General features: G+C 38.6%; 1 protein-coding gene and 1 long non-coding RNA gene across 3 annotated transcripts in view; both read left to right on the top strand.

The window, feature by feature from the left end:
- The window catches only part of bean1 (brain expressed, associated with NEDD4, 1), a 67977-nt gene extending 56071 nt beyond the window's left edge, over nucleotides 1–11906 (top strand). For both annotated transcript variants that reach the window (XM_037782968.1, XM_037782969.1), the window contains one exon: nucleotides 9385–11906. In XM_037782968.1, the coding sequence (XP_037638896.1) occupies nucleotides 9385–9784 (400 nt within the window). In that variant the 3' untranslated portion in view covers nucleotides 9785–11906. The remainder of the gene's footprint in view (nucleotides 1–9384) is intronic.
- A 4452-nt stretch (nucleotides 11907–16358) lies between these two features.
- Nucleotides 16359–20422, top strand: LOC119495992. Its single transcript, XR_005208607.1, has 4 exons — nucleotides 16359–16507; nucleotides 16606–16693; nucleotides 16779–16863; nucleotides 20270–20422. It is a non-coding gene; the product is annotated as an uncharacterized LOC119495992 (long non-coding RNA).
- Nucleotides 20423–22480: the final 2058 nt, after the last annotated feature.

Below are 22480 nucleotides of genomic sequence, written 5' to 3'. Positions count from 1 at the left end.
CGTGGCATCGCGATTCGAGAGACTAGGCGTCACGACGCCCGCTCCTAATTTGCATAAAGTTGAGGGCTCGTCTACTTTATGCAAATCACGGGCGTCCGACGCGACTCGCCGCCTCTCCAAACTCCCGAGGATCTTTTAAAATAAACGTTGTTAATCCAAAATAAAGACAGATTAATCAACTGCATGGATTATTTCTTGCCTCAAACGTTTTCAGAAACACATTTCAGTGAACTATTTACGTGAAATAAGAGAAGAAAGTTTCCAAACGAGCCTCCATACTGGTTCCGGTTTGAAAGCTGGGAGCAGCAGCCAACGGCGAGAAACCGTTCGTCCAATCAGGAGCCGAGTGCCTTGTTTCTAGGGACAGCACACCAAGCGTCCAATGCTGGGAAGCGTCGCGTCCCCTCGCGATACAAAACGCCCCTGTGGACACGTACCATCACTGTGCTGTGTATTGATAAATCTGTGATGCTGTCCGTGGTGCTGAAGTAGCAGACGGATTTGTAAATGCAACTTTTTCTCTTGAGTCCCGTCCATCTGTCAGTTTCATCTTGGATCTATAATATTCTCTAAACTAGCTACCGGGGGGGGGCGGTTCGCTGGACGCAGGTGAACGAAACAAACTGGGTCTATCCCCCCCGTTAACAATTAACAAATCACCCGCTGACTACAAGTATACATTAGGTGTAGGTGCTGATTCAATAGCATTGCACATTCACATCCATCATGTTGAGCCTGAGGCTGGAGGTCTGTGCTGGTGTCGTGGTGTCTGGGGACTAAACCAAAGCTCCTGTCATGTTCTTGGTGCCATCTCGTAACGCAGATAAAGTGCATCAACCTGAGAGATACATCATCTGTGGAGGGATTACACCTGCAGGTCAGCAGCACAGGTTTATGTTTGCTGTGGTGATACTGCAGGGTTCTAATGATGGACAAGATTACACCTCCCATCTTATGAATCCATTCATAATGTTTATGACAAATCCTGAAGCTGCTCATTAGCAGCACGGGACAGAAACACAATGTTTGTCCTCACTAGGAGGAGCAGTGGACAACTCAGCATCATGACAGGAAAGGAAGAAAGGAAGAGGAAGAGGGGAGCTAGCTAGCTACGTCAGCGCTCTGGCGGAGAACCAGAGCGTCCTGGACAGCCGGTGTGAGAGCCGGACTCTCTGGCCCGGACGACGGGACGGCAGCCAACATGCACACACACACACACACACACACAAATCACACATTTGTGTTGCCACAATGCTGACAAGTCGTTGTTTGGTTCGCTGTCAGCAAGCAGGTATAGTTGCAGTCATGTAATGATCCTGCAGTGTGTGTTTGTGTGTGTGTGTGTGTGTGTGTGTGTGTGTGTGTGTGTGTGTGTGTGTGTGTGTGTGTGTGTGTGTGTGTGTGTGTGTGTTTGTGTGTGGGCCACAGATGGTTGAGGGGAAACTCAGAGAACTCAGATCAACAGCTCACCTACTGAGACCGTGAACGTTACACTTCCGACACACACACACACACATACACACACACACACACACTCATAGAGAACGCAGGTACACACTCTCTCCGTCTCCCTGCTCACGGATCAGCTGCTCACCTGTGGAGACTGAAAGCTTCTGCTTCCTCTCAGGGAGAAGAAGCTTTGGCTCACACACAGAAACACACACACATATACTGACACACACTCCTCCTCGCTCTCTGGTTTGTGTTGCAGGATAATATCGGGGAGCACAAAGTTTAGAAAGGACTGCTGGTGGCTTTTAACCACTAAGTTATGGTTAGATTCTTGTCAATATCCACGATTAAGATCATGTAAAGCAGCATTAATTGATTTGGCCACTTTAGTAGCACAACAAGCTGTAAACACAGTATTATGGCCTGACAAAGTTATTATATTGAACATGAGACAAAGGGCAATATTAGCATGAATTTGAAGTTGTGTTTCTGAGCAACTGATGAATAAAGTCCTACTCTCCTTTTAGTCTCTACTAACTCCTGAGGGAGATAACTCACTGTTTAGCTGCTAAATGCTCCTCTATCTTCACCAGCTAGTTGCTAACTTTGTCTGTTTGCCATTTGGTTCTTATTTGGGTGGGTTTACCGGAGCTTGTTTGCTGATGAGGGCTAAACGTGTGAACCAAAACAGTTAAGTTGCGACCATAAAACATTAAATAGGATTTTATCTGTATGATTTTTTTTCCCCCAAGTTGTCTGGAGACAACACCGCCTTGAAAAGAAGGTAGTAGCCTTAAAAATTTGTAAAGGTAAAAATGCAACACTGAGATTTTCAGTTTGCCTCCATCGGTTAGTTTGTTTGTGTCATTGTGTGACTTTGGTGAATCTGAACTAACCCTTTAACCCTCTGGGGTCTAAGCCATTTTTGATCCACCTGGTCTCCTTTTGTTAAAAGTACTCCAGAATCTCAACACTTTAATGCACAAATCATGACAATTACATAATTTGTTTTCAGGACAAACTGGGCTATCAGAATATGTGGGTTGCATTGATGTCACATGAATGTATAAATAATTAAAATTACCATAAAGACAAGAGAAAAAATAAAACGGAAATTTAATTTTTCTCAAAGAAATTTATTCAAACCACACAGAGAACATAAGGAACAAGCTTTTGGGCTTTTGGGCTTTTTTGGACAAAAAATGATCATTCTAACCAACACACATCAAAAGAGATTGACATGTTTTACAGAGAAGTCCTGGCGTTTTTCCCTCTGTTTTTCTACAAAAAGTTAGCTCACAGAAGACTTTCATTGTTGGATGTATTACTTTTATGAAGTCTCTGAAAAAACACTGTTGTTTCAAGTTGGATTACAAACTGTCTGAAAGGAATACAATCGATCCCGACACATTAGAAAGCTACGGTGATGACGAAGTGCAAGTTAAAGTTGGTCTCCGGAGATATTCTAAAAAGAGTACTACAGTACTTTTCTGATGTGTACGACAGCGTCGACCCCAGGGGATTAAAACACTAAAGTCACACAATAAGAAATACAAACTAACCGACCGAGGCAGCGGTAGAGCAGCAACTCCAGTGTTCTGTGAGGTAAAACTACTGTTGTCTTCAATGGAGTCTGGCGGCTTTGGCAAGAGCACAGAGAACGGCTTCAGTTCCCCGTCAGAAACATCGATTACAGCTGTCTGACGGCAAGCTAAACCGTCGGAAATATTCTAAATATAGCGTTCACTTAAACTGGTATTTTTTCTTTTAGTCTGCTAAAATACATTTTGCTGCTGCCCCCGTTCACGGCAGCTTTACTCCTGTACGGTAACTCCTGTTTCTCCAAAGTGGAGGCGTGCCGACCGTCATCTAGTGTAGTTAATACACTGATTATGGATAAGTACCTCATACAACCCCACTGAGAAACATCAAAACGATCTACTATTTAATCAAGAAGCATATTCATTAGATTATTCGCAACACGTTTGATCCTCTGTCATTATACTATGAGCGCAGCAGGAATATACTGAAGTTTGAAAAACAGCATATTTAACAAAGTTATAATTCTCTATTTGTAACAAAACATTTTAAGGAAAATAAGACTTTTAATAACCCGTACATGCGTAGGCAGAGGTGTTACGGTTAGCTGCAGACATGTGTATTGTAAAATTCTACACATAAATGACCTTTTCAGCAGCCTCATTGACTGATGACAGCAGAGGTGTCAGGAATAATTAGCTTTTTTGTGTGTTGCCGGGTCATACTGTATATGACACCAGCAGTCAGTATCACTGACAAAGGCAGGAGGAGAGTACTCAGGTCAGGATGTCTCACAGCAATTTGAACAGCAAGTCGGCGAACGGTGAAAGCTTCGGAGAATTGATAACATCAGACGGCGAGGATGAGAGGAACAGAGTGAAGGCACAAGACAGAGACAGAGAGAGAAGGTGATGGAAGCTCAATCATCGAATCTCTGGAACAAATGTTGTCCCGTCATTTCGTCGGATGACAGCTGCTTTATGTTGAGAAATATAGATCCAACACACACACACACCTGTGAGTGCAGCATCTATATGGTTCTGTAACTCCACAGGCGAGTTCTCACAGTGGTAACGAGCACATGCCAGCTTTACACACACACTCACACACAGAGACCATATGCTCTATGCTGTAGCTAGAGTGTCCGGTGTCCAGATCTGTAGAGCGTCACAACCAATGCATGACAACATGCCAGAGGTCCTCCCTTTCTCCTGACCTGATCTGACTTAGACCTGCTTCTCTATCCTGAAAAATATCTGCTAAGGTCCTCAAAATGATGTTTATATAGTACTGAAATAGTTAGTGGGCGCACAACAAACCGGATTCTGACACCAGAGTCCAGAGTTCACACCCAAACTCCCATCTGTGGTTAGGTTGAGGCAACAAAAGCACTTGTTAAATGATTAGAAACCTCACCAAATGGCGTATGAATGACACAGTATTCTGTAAGTTATTTCATGTGCAATAACGTCTGTTGTTTTGCCATGTTATTTGGGTCCAACAAACACAGGACTTTCAACCAGGAGACCGGTGTTCATGTCCAAAAGTGTTGTTGAGTTATTTGGAAGTTACATTAGTGACCTTTTTGACGTGTTTTCCGTACATTTTACTTCCGTATTTTACTTAGTATACATACTTATTTAAAGCCCAACCATGATGGTTTTCCTAAATCTGAGTCGTTTTCTTGTCTGAACCTGACTGCGGCCGTTCATCCAGGCCTGCATCCTGCAGTCACTGAGCCGAGGCCTGTAAAGGCCCGCTGTGGATGATATGCTCGTCCACTGCTTCTCCACAGAGCGCCATTCACTTGTGTATTAAAAGTTTATTAATACTGAATGTGTCCAAATTCAACACGGCACTCCCTTGGGTCCCCAGCAATACACCCGCCAAGCGTGAAGTATATCGGATGGACGGTTCTCGAGATATGTGAAGGACACACATACACAGACAGACAGAGATTCCTCGCTTTATAGTATAGTTATACTGTATATAAATGTAATCTCTTGGAGACAGGGTTGAGGAAAAGAGACTCAAACAGCAGTCCTTAAGAGCTTTGCAGCACTATACAGTACCAATGTTCCCACCGCTTCCAACTTTGCTTTTGACATCATTATTTGCACAACCACAAGTTTTTAATTTTCCTGGAGACAGTCTTTGACGCTATACAAAAATAAATTGAATTGAATTGAATGAACAATAAACAACGTCAAAGACATTCTTATTTATAGTGTTGAGGTAGTATAGGTGGAACAATCCAACATCTGTCAAGACATTCAAGAATAGTGGTTTGATCTATCCCGTTGGGTATACTGTATAAAAAAGGATCTAGACTTAATCAGCTCATCAACCTGAGTCGAGAGAGAGGCTGAGACAAAAACAGGAGGAAAGAAAAATGGGATTAAAATATGAGCAAACCTGAATAATGGAGAAACATAAGATCTTAACCTAGTTGATTAAAGGATTCCTGAGGACAGCCGCATCATGGAGCTTCTCAATGTGTTACCCTGCCACTGAGCAATGGTATCCTTACCTGACTAACTAATTAACTAATGTTTTACAGTTAGAGTCATCTTACATGATGCGTCTGGATCTCAAACGGACGGACAGAACAACAGAAGCAGTTGTGTAACTCCCAGCACGTCTCAGAGGAGACAAATTATTTTCATTCAGCCACACCTCGCTAACAAACACACACACACACACACACACACATATGAGTGTAAAACAACACACTCATTATCTGGTGTGAGGTTTCTGCAGAAACACACAGCAGAAGGCCGCAGGGCAGCAGAGGAGCTTGTCTGTCCTGAGAGACCAAAGACACAGCGTGTTACAACACCTCTGAAACACCCAGCGCACACGTTCCCCTGTCTCCAATTTTCACCTCAACATGCCTCGTGTTGGCATGAATGTCCAAGGTCAGTTCTCCCCAAAGCAAAAGAAAATAATCTGAATAAGTATGTTTAAAAACTGCAGATGCCCTCAATCCTTTGGTTTGTGAGCATGTGTGGAGATGTGTGAATGTAAAAGACCGCTACGATCATATCTGTCTTACTCAAAGAGACCACTACAATAGTTATACTTTTAACAATGTAGAAATACTGAATTTAAATCCAGGTAAAATGGGTTTACAGTATAAGCCCTTCCTAACAGAAGACACTGAAGTAACTAGATCTTCATGTGGGTCTCATTAAGTTTCATTGCAATTAGCGGTAGCCATCAGACCCGAGTGTCTTCACCTCCCTGTTGGTTTGTTCACACAGCTCTCTAAAGCAGGTGCTGAGGTTTTTATTTAGACATGTTTGTCCGGTGTGTTTAGATACATGATCAACCTGTGATTAACTAATTAAAATGTGTAATTAAATGGACACACTATAAGAACATACACTGCTTTATGGTGATGACTTTGTGGTAGGTCTTTTGATTAACGGACACATTGACAAATCCCTGTTAGTTTTATCTATTATAAAATGTCTCTGCAGTAGTCATGGGTATTTATCGTCTCCAGACATGTAATTGTCGCCCCTTTTCTAGTTCGATGCTAGTGACGCACATTGAAGTGAATACATAATAAATAAAATCAACAGGGATTTGGATAATTCTTATAATATATTAACATACAAAACATACAATTAATATGCTCTCTTTAAAAGCCACCAGACTCCAGTCAGACAACATCACGTCACTTTACCTCGCTGATCATTGAAACACGTGTTATAGCAAATTTAGCTTTTGTTTATGGTCAAAATTTAAGTTGTAAAAAAGCAAAAAGGTGCTTTTATATTGACACACGTTAAGTAACGTTTTGGATTGCGACTAAAGAAAATATATTGATTAAGGTATAATTAAAAATTATAGTTTGTACTGAATCAGAAAATTTACTTGAGAAAAGTTTGTTGTAACAAAATTAGAGTGTTTTAATTAGTTTATTCCAAAGTAAAAAAATTATACTTGGATGTAATAGTAAATATTAGGTTTTTCCAAAATGAAAAATTAAGTTGTAACAAAGTAAAAAAAAAAATGGTGTATGGTCTTCATAATCTTTTTACTCTGTGTGAATGTACATTTTTACTTTGGCCAAAATAATATTTTGATTGATATTAAATCACAATTTATGGTTTCAACCAAATCATAAATACAATTTGAGAAAACTTAATAAATTTAGCTGCAACAAATTACAGTAATTTTTTTTAAGTTGATCCAATGTACCATTTTTTTCAGTGCTCTTAATTCAACCTCGACAGAAACAAAATAAAAACCGTCTCTGTTAGTCTTCCCGCTGTTCCAACAATCACCAACTCTGGTTTGACAGTTTGAAAGAAAGACTGAATCAGTAACAGATATATATATATATTAAAAATAAGTAACCACGGTAACATTTTCACTGTTTAATAACCCTGTGTTACGGCGAGTTTGTGACGTGAACGTGACGCACCAGAAGAAAAAATAAATAAAAAGGCCACTTGTCTACTGGAAACGAGAGAGAGAGTCTATCGCCTATCTGTGGCGGGTTTTCCTGAGTTTAAATGACAAAATTACACGGTCATTTTGGTGGAAAAAGGGTATAAGTGTGTATGAGAGTGAGAGAAGTGTGTGATGATGAGCAGTGGGTGTCGTGGACATTCGGTCTTTCTGACTGAGCCTCGTCCCAAAATAGCTCTCTCTCTCTCTCTCTTACATCCAAACACACACATTGAACAGGAAACCACAGACACACTAACGCTGCTTTAAAACTGCTGGCAAGTGGGCACACACACTCACAGAGGGTAGAGAAGGAAGGAAGGAAGAAAGAAAGAAAGAAAGAAAGAAAGAAAGAAAGAAAGAGGGGAAGGTAAAACACACACACACATCACTGTGGTACCAGACTGATATAGTTAACCACTGCTCTGATTGAGTTACTCTGATTTACTGCTTCCTGTTCCCCCATCATCATCTACCATTAGCTCCACACACACACACACACACACTGATTTTATAATTCTATTTTCTCTTTAGTTTTATTCTATTTTATATGTTCCTTTCTCTCTCTGGCTGAGGGAGGATGTTGGTAGAGAACTGACCTCCGGGGCTGCTGGAGGAGTTCATCAGGGAAGCGTGTTGGCACTCGGTCAAAACTGGCCAGAAGGAGGCTGCAGAATTTATCAGTTCTTGTTTTGTTACACACACACACGTTGAGAAAAGAAAAGAATTGTAGCTCCATTTAAGTGTGTGTATATATATATATATATATATATATATATATATATATATATATATATATATATATATATATATATATATATATATAGTGTATGCAGGCTTCTACCTTTGACTTTCTCTCAAATATCCAGATATTTTATAACACAACTTTGCTCATCTTTTGTTTCTGATGATTCAACTGGGAGACTCTTTTTGTCCATGCGAGCCTTGGACGTCCGCTAACAAAAACTAAATACAGTTTGCTGCTATATAATTTGCTAGTTGATGTTCTGTCCAACATCCAAGCCAGAAAGATAGTGTCACCACAGTAGGGCTGTCAAGAGAACCAGTACTTCGGTACCAAAATTCTGATGGTATTCGTTTTTCTACAGTACCGTAGGTATCGTAGGTACCGTCAGGGCTCGGGACTAATGTTGCCTAAAATCTGAAAGGACGCAGTAAACTCACTATCGACACAACCAGGGGACGGACCCTATTTGTATGCCGCCGTACAGGTGACAGCCGTGGCCAGAGGCATTATGTTTCCGGGTTGTACCTCCGTCCGTTCGTCCGTACCCGTTCTCATGAACGTGATTACTCAGGTGAGAATTTCTTCAAATGCGGCACAACCGTCCACTTGGACTCAAAGATGAACTGATTAGATTTAACAGGATAAAATGATGAATCGGCAGGAGGAGAGCTAGTTAACGTAAGCTGTTAGCAGCCGGTGGGCAGCGCAGTCCAGTAACGGAGGTTGCATTATGGTGTGTTCATGCTCTATTCAGTAGAAATAAGCATTGGGCGAAGGTAAATTCTAACATTATCATGATCTGTTCAAATGCAATCTTGAAACCGGAGCGAGGGGCTCAATTTTTCCAACTTTCTAGGGGGCGCTAGTGAGACATTTTTCAAGGCCTTATAATAAATTTTACACCGCGTCTGATGCAAAGTTTAACAACTTCTTGAGCATATTAAGGTCCTCAAAAAGGCAATTCATTTTAAGAATGATAAGAATAATTCCTACAGTTTCAATAGTCTTATTAATGAGCTGTATAACTTCCCAACACCAGCTCTACGTGTTTATTTTGCTTTTGTTTTTTTACCCTCGCATCAAATTTGGTATCGAGAATCGTAGAACTTCACTGGTATTGGTATCGACGACTAAATGCCTACATCACAGCACTGACTGTTTGATTTTTGTTTTCATCTCCATAGTTACGATGAGTGTGTTGGCCCCGGTTCGGCTCAGATCTACATCCCTACAGACGACCCGCCTCCTTACTCCCTGTTGGACCCCTGTCAGAGAGGGTCCGAGCAGGAGGAGGAGCAGCCCGGCTACACCGGTCTGGATCCATCTCCGTACTGCGATGGAGGAGAGACCTCGGCCACCAGCGCCGCCTGGCTCTCCCCCTCCCGCTACCCGCTGGGACTGCCGGACCATCAACACATCGCGTCCATCTCCTTCCCGCTGGAGGCGGCGCCGCCTTACGAGTCGGTGTTGGCCGAGCAAGGAGGACGGCCGCTCCCTCTCATGCCATGTGACCTTTATAAACACCAATCAGAGACGGGGGACGAGGGCAACTCGCGGCCGCCGGGGGCCAACCAGATCTTGTAGGACAATTAATTTGTGTCTTTCACCTGCGCTGTCGGTTGTCCCCGGTTGAATTAAACAAAACACTTGATGTGATGTGTGGGGGGCACAAAGTGGCTGTCAGGAGCAGCTGTGACACCAAACAGTGGAACACTAATGAGATGTGCACATCTTCCACACAAGGATGAAAATTAGCTGATGTCTCAGCGGACTGAAAATGAAGCCGGGACTCCAGTTTTCAACAATTTAACTACAGTTTGTTTCCGGACAAAATAAACTGATTGTACTTTGTAAAGTTTCTGTAACGACGGCTTCTCTCATGAAAAGGTTTGTGTCGTCCCGGTGATGCTCCCTCGGACAAAGACTCTCCTCCATCCAGTAATAACACCATTGTCTCGTTCAGTTTTTGCCATGTTCTGACTGTTAATCTCTTTCTTGAATGATCATGAAGAGTCTATATGGAGTTTAGGCTGCGACAAAATGCTAACATCTATCACACTGTAGACGACGGCAAGCTGACTTTAGCAGAAAGACCTGAGTGTAAACAATATCAATGTGGTATTTAGTAGTTTAAGGTACACTAAGCACACAGAGTACTTCCTCCACTCCCATTTCTTTTGCTATGATCTTCACCTGTCCGTCTCTTTAAATGATGCTTTGGATGAGAGTAGAAGTACCACTAGTGTTGTAAACAACATCTTCCACTACCAGAACACCACGTCTTATCTCCAGTCTCTGTAGTACGTAAACGTTTAGCTTCCAGTGTGGTGGTAGTATCCTCGTGGTTAGAAGAATGGCTTTGTGATGACCATAAAATTAAAACTAGTTAGGAAACTAGCTGAAGAGGAAGAGTGAGATGTTATGGAAGTCATTGTTAAATATTTGTCATCACCAGAGAGGGAACTTGTCCAATGTTGTACAGATTGTCACAACTCTTCCTTTCAAGGGCTCTGGTTTTTAATATATATATTAATGAATTAATATTCTGTATGATATGGACCCCCAGCAGCGATATGTAGCTCGGAGCCCTCCTCCTCCTCCTCCTCCTCCTCCTCCTCTTCTTCCTCCTTACGAGGTCGGGTTGATGCAACACAGACGTTACACATTAAACTGTAGAACTTAACACGCTGTTTACTGGACAGACGGATGCTTCTGCCTTCGTCTTCTCGTGAAAGAATGAACTTGAACCATCATGGAGGTTTTTCCTTATTGCACTAAAGGTGTAGCTTTACACACATCTGCTTATTAAATTACATAATTCATCAGATTGCTAATTAAGGAAAACTGATCTGTTACTTGTGGCCACAACTCGCTTGACCGGATTCAGTTTGTTAATGTGTTAACAGCATGACAGGAATAATAAATAATGAATATTATTATTTTCAATATTGATTAATCGTCCACTTCCTGTTGAGCCGTCCTCGACCAAAGAAATTCTTAGTCGATTAGTTGATTTAATAAAACTGTTTTTCTCCAAGAATCACACAACAGCACCACTTTAAATCTGGTGTTTAGCAGACATGAGTTCATAAGTTTCTTAGGAAATAAGTTATTCAGCATGAAAAAAGCATAAAATAATGACTAATCGACTAAAGCAATCTTAGTCGACTAAGTCCAAAACGACTGATTAGTCGACTAAGACGGGGCGGCCCTACTTCCAGTTATTAATAGAGTAATTGCTTGGTCTATTAAAATGTCTATCACATAACTTAAAGCTCAAATTTCTGGTCCAAAACTCAAAAATGACCCAGTTTACTTTCACAATCGAGGATTTGAAAAATGAGTTGAACGCTTAATCGATTGTAAAAAATAGTGTCTGGTTTATTTTTCTGTCTATTTTCGAACCCTATCTACTAATATAGTTCGAAGCTTCATTCATAACGCTGACATTCAAATTATTATTATTATTAATAACTTACAGAAACATTGCACACACGGCGCTCAGTCTCTGTAGTTGCATCAATCCTCGGTCCGAAAGTAAACATGTATTGAAAAAGAGAATTCACAACATGATTTTATCCAACTAAATATTCTACTTCAATCAATATTTGTTGGCGTTTAGCAAAAACGATATTTCCACTGCGGTCAAAAAACTGTTCACTCTCCTCTAGCAGCAATCTAACAGCACCATAAATTACATTTATTAAATCACAAAATTTTATTTTAACTATTTTTTTAAGGTGATAACTTCATAAAATATGACGACAGACATTCAAAGCATTATTTAAAAACCTCAATAGAAGCTTTCAATGTAAATAAAAATGTCATTTGGTACAGCCCTACTATCTACTGAGTCTCAGTTCTAAACAAATTAACATTCAAATAAACAATGGATTAGATGTATCACTACTAAAGTCCCATCTCCTAATCAAAAGCAGAGCAGATATTCTGAATGTCTGAATTCCCGGTTTAGGTGACCAAATGTAAATTATATGTAGAAACAAACAGTTTTTGTTCAAATGCAACATTTCTGCTTTAAAAACTGACTTTTAGGGAGGAAAGTGATGCATCTCAGAAACATTTAGATTGAGCTAATGTGCAAAACAGTGATGACGTCCGGTCCCGTCTTAGTCAACAACAGACGTTTTACTCTTCCTGATGTAAAATCGAGAGGTTTCAGTGACTTAACCTTAACTATAGCTTAACCATAACTTAGTTTAATTTTGTGCATAAATTCATAAGTCCAACTTTAATAACAATAGAAATGTTATTTTAGAATAATGTGTCTAGATTGTTTTTGTTCTTTATTTAGAAAAAGGTCCTTGTGTGACATGTGATCATCTGATAGGCCTCAGACTGTTAGCTTGTAGCCATAAAATGATCATCTCAATGCAACTAACGCGGTGCTTTGCACTGTTATATGTTTGTCATGAAGTATTGGTCACTGTATGTGGAGGATCTTCTCTTTAATTTAATCCTGTTTAAGTAGTTGTGACAGATTTTATTGAGGGAGGAAATGAAACCTGATCAGGTTTGTGTTGTCTATAGACAAGGTAACATCCTTAATTACAACTCTTTGGATTATATTGTGATGGATCAGAGTCACTCTTTATTAACCTCCTCCAATATCTACTTTTACTTTTGTTGCCTTCTCCTTCCATGTTGATCTCTTTTTCTCTCTGTTCTTCGCCTCACTCCTTTTCTCCCTGCAAGATTTAGGGAATCTTTAAAGTGATATTTTAAAAGTGATTGGCTTGTAAAGTAAATTTAGGTGAGCCTTATAGGCCAGTTAGTGATTTAGTGATGATTCTGTCGGTGTTTGGTTGGTGGATTGTAAAGACGAGAGTAATTACAGTAGTTTTATCAGCCAACTGGTGACCAAGGAATTTCAAGTGTTTACACAACTGACGTTATCAAAATACACAAGACGTGGAAGACATTAAAGGACCCGGTTTATTTCCTGGTCGCAGTGTATGTGAATAACATCAGCTGACAGGAAGTAAACATGGACCCAAACTGTTGCCTAGCAACGCAATTCCGTTGCAATTCCATTGAAATTCACTAAAACGGAGCGTTTCAGACAAAGGGTGAATACAGGTATATTCAGGCAGACAGTATGAGGAAAATAATGTGTTTTTTTTAACATTACAGCATTTAAATATGTTCTATTAGAAACACAAAATACAAGTATGAACCTGAAAATGAGCACGATATGGGACCTTTAATACACTCCATACATTCAGCATTATACTGTATTATTGGCATGTTAATTAATGCAAAACACGTCTCCACAAGAAGACACAGACAAACCCACAGAATTATCTTTTTGGAATTATGATAATATGATACAGACTTCTAGAAAATTGTTATGAAATTCAAATTAATTGAAAGTAATATCTAAAACATGTGAGAGTAGAGTTATTCCAAAAAAAGAAGACATTAATGCTTTTTTTTTTTTGTATTTTTCCAAATGTGTATTTCAGGGTTTTTTTTCCTGCTTGATTCCAGATTTAAAAGATATTTTGTTTCTGAGAAATAAAGCCAGTTAAAGTAAAAAAAAAAAAGAGACAGGATATAAAAAGGTAGAGTTATGCAGAGAATCTAAAAAGATAATTCAAATCATCATATTCATGAAACAATACACCTATTTCCAACCCCCACATTGCTCTCCTTTAGCCAGTATTCATTTTAAAATTATATGAATTTATGTTTTATATGTTTGTACACAAATTATCATCTATGTATGTTGAAAATCTACATCACAAGAAGGGTTCATCCCAGCCCATCAGTGTAGTTTTACATTATAGTAGTGAACACAAACACCCAGCAGGGGGCGATGCAGAACTACTATATGACATTCAGCTTCACATATTCATTAATAATAATCCTGAATGAATAAGATCACTGGTTGTCCTTTGTTCATGTTGTGTAACGTCAGGAGTATTTTAATGCTTCATTAAATTATAGGAAAAGTCAAATGTAAACATCAGGGTTGTCAGTATTGTAGTATTTGTACTAGAGAGCACTAGAGAAGTCTTTTTCACATCTCCTCCTGTCTGCACATCTGTTTGCACATCATGACTTTGTCTCCGCTCCTGTAGGAGAGCACTATTCTCTGTTAGTGTGTAAATGTCTTATACATGTGAATCACCTCCCATCTCTCCTCTTTCTTTCTTTCTTTCTTTCTTTCTTTCTTTCTTCTTCGTCTGTCCAGACGACAGACTTCGTGTATATATTAGGAACTGCGGTCAATAATGTTTCTTTATGTTCTGTATTAGAGATTTTGTTAAATATTTTTCTTCTGTAGAGAAGAATGAATAAATCTGAACTCTTATATGAATCCGAGTGGCTGGTTGTGAGCATGTGTCACCTACAGGCCTGACGAAGAGCTGAGAAAAACATGTTGTTGCCACTGATAATTGTGGATCGTTGATCGTCCTGTAACTTAGGGGATGAGTGTGCAGTAAATATCTGACAGCATTGATGTTTCTTGTGCAGTTTCCTGCAAATATTGACTCTCCTTTCTCTTTCACCTTCTTACTCTCAGAGCAATATTGCAGTAGTCAGATTATTGTTGCCACAAAACACAGGAGTGAAATCAGGAACATTCAAAACAGAGTAAACCACTGCCAACTTAAAATGCAACTTGTATTAGAACATCAACAGTTTGATAAAACCTTGGTGTGAAAGATCAGCTTGAATCTGAGACCATTTCTAATGTTTATATTTGCATGGTTGGAATGTCATTGGGTGAGTTTGCACTCTTGTTTACCTTGAGGCTCATTACAACAAGCTTGCCTGGTATTGACACTCCACTACAGAGACACATACTGGATGTATACTGTATCTGGAGGGAAGCAGTCAGTCAGACCTCAACAGGCTGTTTATCTGCCTGCAGCATCAGCTGGACAATATGCAACTGGCAAACTGGCACTTTGTTATTCTCTTCTGATGACTTTTAAGGTCAAGACAATATGAACATGTGAAAAGACGAGGGCTGTCAATCGATTAAAATAGTTAATCGGGATTTTTATCTGTTCAAAATGTACCTTAAAAGGAGATTTGTCAAGTATTTATTACTCTTATCAACATGGGAGTGGACAAATATGCTGCCTTATGCAAATGTATGTATATATGTATTATTGGAAATCAATTAACAACACAAAACAATGACAGATATTGTCCAGAAACCCTCACAGGTACTGCATTTAGCATAAAACAATATGCTCCAATCATAACATGGAAAACTGCAGCCCAACAGGCAACAACAGCTGTCAGTGTGTCAGTGTGCTGACTTGACTATGACTTGCCCCAAACTGCATGTGATTATCATAAAGTGGGCATGTCTGTAAAGGGGAGACTCGTGGAGAACCATCACACCATCATGTGTGTTGTTGTACTCACCGGTCTGATGTCATTCTGCGAGTCTTGACCACCGTGAAGACCTCCTCAATCTGCTCCAGGTTCAACTTCTCTGCTCCTTCATTAATATAACCACTATGGTCCCAGTACAACCAGTCCACTCTGGTCCCAGTATAACCAGTTCACTATGGTCCCAGTACAACCAGTTCACTCTGGTCCCAGTATAACCAGTCCACTCATTTACATTCACTGATCTGGAGGTCAGAGGTCAAGGGACCCCTTGAAAATGGACATAATAGTTTTTCCTCACCAAAGATTTGGTTGGTTGGTACCAACGGATTTTTTTTTTTTGTTTAATATGATACCAGTATCTTCAAACTGAGCCCGCTACAACCTAGAAATAACAAGTTACGTATATGCGTTAAAGAAATTAGTGGCGTTAAAATAAATCTGCGTTAACGTGTTATTATCTCGTTAACTCTGACAGCCCTAGAAAAAACAAAAAACACATTTCAGACTAAATAACAACCATAAGAAAACCAGAATAAATCTTAATTTCATCCTCCTCTGACAACAATCCCTATATTATCATTCACTTGATGTGGATGGAAAAACCCCAACATGATTCAACGTGCTGTACCTGCACAATGAAAACAATCCACTGACGGTATTAATGCGTTCTGACAGCCGTGTGTCTCCAACACAATCAGTCCAGTTAACCCACGTAAGAGTTGTTCTCCACGCTTCGTGCTTTTGAATAGTGAGTGTTGTATTTTTGGAATTTTAAAAGTGAACCGGGTGGATTGTTAAGATGCTTTTGGACACACAGACACGCCCAGCCTGAGGCCTGTTGGTCTGGTATATATCATCACAAACATGCAGTAACTTCCCTGTTAAAGACCTGCTACACACCTGCTGCTGCTGCTGCTGAGTTTAACTGCAGAGGTGAGTTATTACTATTTAAAATATCTTTTACTAATGATTAGAAAGGATCATAAATTGAAGTATTAAGTATTTCACTAAGCCTGAGTGTTGTCTTGTAGGAAATGAAAGCTCAGATTGTGTTCCTGCTCTTTGCTCTTGTGGTCGGGCTTCAAGCGATGCCGACTCCCGTCCCTGAGAGCCATACAGGTATTCCTGTGTGATCATACTCAGAGGAAAACAACCAAAAACATTGTGGATCTGTTACTGACAGCATCTGTGTTCCAATCCCCAGGTAAAGTTCTTGAAGACGAAGAGTTCTTAAAGCAAGTCCTGGGGGACCGTCGGACCGAATCGGGTCATGATACAACAACAACAAGGTCAGTAATCCCATTAGTTCATATTCATGTTACTTTCTTTTTAACATTTTACTTCTTTAATCGCACGAGTTCACTGTGAAACTGATCAATACTTCATTTCACTTATTCAGTAAAAGCTCCTGAAACTATTTTATGTTTTGATGAACTACACAAATATTGGATCATTTATATAAACAGTATATTAATAATGAAAATAAAAATGTTTACAGTTTACAGAGATAAACCAAGATACTTTATCTCTGTAAAGTATTAAAGTATCTTAGTTTATAAGTTAGAATAGTTTAAACTAAGATACTTTATCTCTGTAAAGTATTAAAGTATCTTAGTTTATAAGTTAGAATAGTTTAAACTAAGATACTTTATTTCTGTAAAGTATTAAAGTATCTTAGTTTATAAGTTAGAATAGTTTAAACTAAGATACTTTATCTCTGTAAAGTATAAAGTATCTTAGTTCATGTTACTTTCTAAACGCCATTCAAGCCTTCACTCATCACAAGAATGTTGCTCAGGCAGTCTCTCCACGTCATTGGTCTACTGCTAGCGTCATGTGTAATAGATTCCTATAACCTCCATTAATTTAACTCTCCTTATTGTCCAAAACATTTTTTGCTTCCTTATATGTCAACTTATCCACCAAGACGCTCTGATCAGATCCTCCTCATAGTCCCCTTTGTATCTAAAGAAGTTGGACTCCTTCTAATTGGATGAAATATTCGTTCTCTTTACATAAAAATGTTTTGTTTTGTCATCTTAAAAAAGATTGCAGATGTTTTCAGTAATGCCATCACTGTTCCTCTCTCTGTTTAGAGATCGGTCATGATGATACACCTCAAGAGGTTTATCCTGATAGGATAACTTTCTAATATATTTTCAGATCAGGTGTTTAGAGTTTAATGCTGTGGATTCTCACCTGGATACAGTCCGGGCATATTCACTACCCGACTACGGAAATACTCGATTTAAAGTCCTGCATTAAACATTTAAATAAATAAAAAGTACAAAAGTATTATCAGTACTCAACATATCAAAAGTAGTTTGTCAGAATGTGCCCTGTCACTGTTATATTATTATATCACTGGAGCTAATTTGATATGCTTTATAAATCTTTAACACAGCTTCTTATCTTATATCTTATCTTATCTTATATACTGATCACATGTCACAGTTTGTCAAATCTTGATCTGCAAAGTAACTTGTATTGTATTCTGTCAAATAAAAGCAGCCTGGTGGAGGATAAAGTATAACTACAACAGATGATCCAGATGTGGTGGATTGGAAGTATAAAAGTAGCATAGTACTTAGCAAGTAAAGTACAAGTATCTCAGAATTGTACTTTAGTGCAGTACTTGAGGGTGCAAAATATAGTGCATTAACTTGTCAACGTGGACAATAAAATCATTTTCTACAGTATACACGGGCACTTCATCAGCTAACTGGAATTAACCAGAAAAGTGACAAAACTCAAGACAATTAAAGAAACAATACACAATAAATAACAACTAGACACCACGGCGGGTTCACCAACAGCAGAATAAGCACAATAAATAACAACTAGACACCACGGCGGGTTCACATTATAGAATCAACAGCAGAATAAAACATCATGCACATAAATCAACAAACTCCACAGCGGCTGCAGCCAGTTTACCTTTACAAAAAGGAAGTTTATTCAAGTATGCTTTTAGTTTACTTCTTTTAAACTTAAATTAAGAGAGTAGGTTTTCAATTACTTTTTATGTACTTACTTTGTTAAACTTAACAAATGTACACTTAAATATACTTGTCTTATAGCGACAAGTATATTTGGATAAGTTCTATAAGTTAACTTAAAGAAAACTTACGTATTCAACTATTTGTTTACTGAGAGTATACTTTAAAGCGTACTTTCATAAACTAAAAAGTGGGCTACAAGTATATAACTAGTAAACTAACAGTATAAGTTCACTTGAAGTAAAGTTCATATTATTATTGTTGCAGTAAAGTACAAAAGTATGGTTTTATAAACTAAAAAAGTGGGCAAATTTAGTCCCAAGAACAAGTATACTACTAGTACATTTATATTAGTATACTTGAACAATACTTAAGTTTACTTCTTTAAATAAACTTGAAGTATACTTCTTTTTTGTAAGGGTATACACACAGAAAAAACACTAAACTGAAGAACCATCACAGTGTGTTGTTGTACTCACCGGTCTGATGTCATTCTGCGAGTCTTGACCACCGTGAAGTCCTCCTCAATCTGCTCCAGGTTCCACTTCTCTGCTCCTTCATTAATATAACCACTCTGGTCCCAGTAAGACCAGTCCACTCTGGTCCCAGTAAGACCAGTCCACTCTGGTCCCAGTACAACCAGTCCACTCTGGTCCCAGTAAGACCAGTCCACTCTGGTCCCAGTAGAACCAGTCCACTCGGCCACTCTGGTCCCAGTACAACCAGTCCACTCTGGTCCCAGTAGAACCAGTCCTCTCGGCCTCTCTGGTCCCAGTACAACAAGTCCACTCTGGTCCCAGTAGAACCAGTCCTCTCGGCCTCTCTGGTCCCAGTACAACCAGTCCACTCTGGTCCCAGTAGAACCAGTCCACTCAGCCTCTGGTCTCAGTACAACCAGTCCACTCGGCCTCTCTGGTCCCAGTAGAACCAGTCCACTCGGCCTCTCTGGTCTCAGTACAACCAGTCTACTCTGGTCCCAGTAGAACCAGTCCACTCAGCCTCTCTGGTCCCAGTCTAACAGTCACAAACAGCAGCAGGCCTCACACAGACCTCACTGGAGCAGAAACCACCTGGAGGATGAGAGCAGATTAGTATTTAGATCCAGGGTGCACCTTGTGTTTGCAGGTGTGCTTGATTTGGGTCACTTAGCGTGCCAGCCGGGTGGTGTTATAGGCACTTTTTACAGCGCCATTTTGACACGTCATTGCAGGGTAAACACAGCTGTAATTGATTAATTGATTAATTAATTAATTATGGCCCTGTTCCATTCAGGTGGTCCAGGGTCCTGGTGATGTGCATGCTGGCTTAGTGGAATGGATGTGACACTAAATAGAACTAAACCATTATTACTTTGATCAGTTACACCTGTGTTTACCCTGCAATGCAACCTTTTTAATATGACGAGGTACGATAATGACTTTGTTACAGTAAGGAGACATTTCTGCCCTGATTAAAGTACCAATACCACGCTCTATAAATACTCCATTACAAGTAAAAGTCATTGCATACATTGAAAAAGTAAAAGTATAAACGTATAGGCTGAAAGGAGGCTTTCAAAAGTACTCAATGCAGAAAAATGGCCCCTGTGATTGTGTACAGTAAACTACATCTCATCATGAGGTAACGTTTTGAGTGTGTTGTGGTTGTGCTAGCCAACTATTTGTAACTAAATGTTCTTCTACTATGTATTTTGCAGAATAAGACGTCCATCTCTGAGAGTGAAGTGAAACCACTTTAAAAACCTTCTTCTACATTTATTCAGCTTCAGGATGTTGAATAAATAACAATGAAATAAATGTCCTTGTGTTGATTGTTTTTATATTTGCTTAAATAAAGAGTGTGCAAATAATTTGGTCTCCTGTACAAATAGACGATTATCTGCCATAAAAACATATTCCTTTCCTCAAACACAACACTAGATTTCTATAATCATTCAACCTGAAGATTTAATCACAAATACATTTTACTAAAAATGTATTTTATATATGTATATATATATATATATGTATATATATATATATATATATACATATATAATACAATGACCAATAAAACATGAAATTAACTTTGTTTTTTATCTCACCTAAATATTCCATAACAAAACCTTTAACCACATGTATGTTTCTATAGATAATAATGGTAATTTATAAAGTAAAATATGGCGTCCAGTCTTCTCTGGCTAGTTGCTACCTAATGTTTTTAGAGATTAATTTAACTTTGTTTCACCTCATTGCCCCTCCACAGAAAACATATTAATACATGAAATATATAGGCTAGAAGTGTATAATAAATATATAAAAAAATATAATAACATATTATTATTATTATTATTATTATTATTATTTATGTATTTATTTATTTTATTTTATTTTATTTTACTTTATTTTACTTTATGCTTGTTTTCTGTATGTGGGGTTGGCATGTTTGTGAGTCTGTCTCTAGATGTTACTTTTTTTGTTTGTGATGAAAATTTAAAAAAGAAATTTAAAAAAAGGAAAAAGAAAGAAATGTATAATAAAAAACTAAAAACAGAGACCTTAAAACAAATGAACTATATAGAGGCAAGAGAAATTAAATATTTTCAAAAACGTGCAGGGATTTTATTTACATTTTTTTATTCTTTTTTATTTTAACATGTGCCAGTGTCCTAGTGGTGCATAATAAGGATCCTGATCTAGAAATATTAAAACTGTATAATAGAAGTTAACACAATGTCTCTCTCTGGTGGCTCCTTCTTGTTGGTGCACATTCAGAGTCCTGCAGCTGTCCTCTCAAAGTTCAGTTAAATGATCTAGTAAGCATGTTTAATATCTGTATGATGGAGTAAACTGTTGAAGACATGAGGTGAGAAGTCACAGAAGATAAAAAGGAAACAGGAAGAGGAGAGAAACCTGCAGGGTGGTCGGGTTACTACTGCTTTTGGAGATTAATTTCACTTTGTTTCACTTCATTGCCCCTCCACAGAAAACATATGAATACATGAAATATATATAAATGTATAATAAATATATAAAAATATAATAACACATTTATATTATTATTATTATTTTTTTTTTTTATTTTTTTTTTTATTATTATTTATTTATTTATTTTTTATTTTATTATTTTTTATTTTATCTTATGCTTGTTTTCTGTATGTGGGGTTGGCATGTTTGTGAGTCTGTCTTTAGATGTTACTTTTTTTGCTTGTGATGAAAATTTTAAAAAGAAATTTAAGAAAAGAAAAAGAAAGAAATGTATAATAAAAACTAAAAACAGAGATCTTTAAAAAAGGGATTTTTTTTTTTTTTTTTTTTTTTTTTATTTATTTATTTATTATTATTTTAAAATGTGCCAGTATCCTAGTGGTGCATAATAAGGATCCTGATCTATAAATATAAGTGAACACAATGTCTCCCTCTAGTGCAGGTATGGGCAAACTACGGCCCGTGGGCCGTATACGGCCCGTTGGGCTTTTTAATCCGGCCCGTCGAATATTGGTCAAAATTATCCAAATTATAGTAAAGACCGCATTCATTTTGCCTTTTTCCTGCAATACCCGGCGTTTCAGTTGATCCCACTCCCCAGTACGAACACTCTAATAGCCCTTATTTAAAAAATGATCTATTTCGACCTCACTCTGACCGTCACCACGGTCTGCACCTTGAATGAAGCCATTCTTCTTCCTATCAGCGAGACCATAATATTATTATAATATTATTCTCCTCTTGGAAGCAGGTGCATAGTTACTTCTTTCAGCTGGTTTGCAAGTTAAGTTTTCTGTTTCACCATTCGTACACGTGCGTACACAACTGGTGTTGTTTATTTACATAGTGGGGCTCCGAAAAAGGACTCACCCGGTAGAGCGGGCGCTCTTACCGCGGTAGGCCGCGGTTCGAATCTACCTTTCAGCACTTTTTATTTAGCC

The sequence above is a fragment of the Sebastes umbrosus genome, chromosome 10, assembly GCF_015220745.1.
Source record: "Sebastes umbrosus isolate fSebUmb1 chromosome 10, fSebUmb1.pri, whole genome shotgun sequence".
Taxonomy (NCBI): Eukaryota; Metazoa; Chordata; class Actinopteri; order Perciformes; family Sebastidae; genus Sebastes; species Sebastes umbrosus.
Note: the sequence above shows the minus strand (reverse complement) of the source record. Positions and strands in the feature narration are given on the sequence as shown.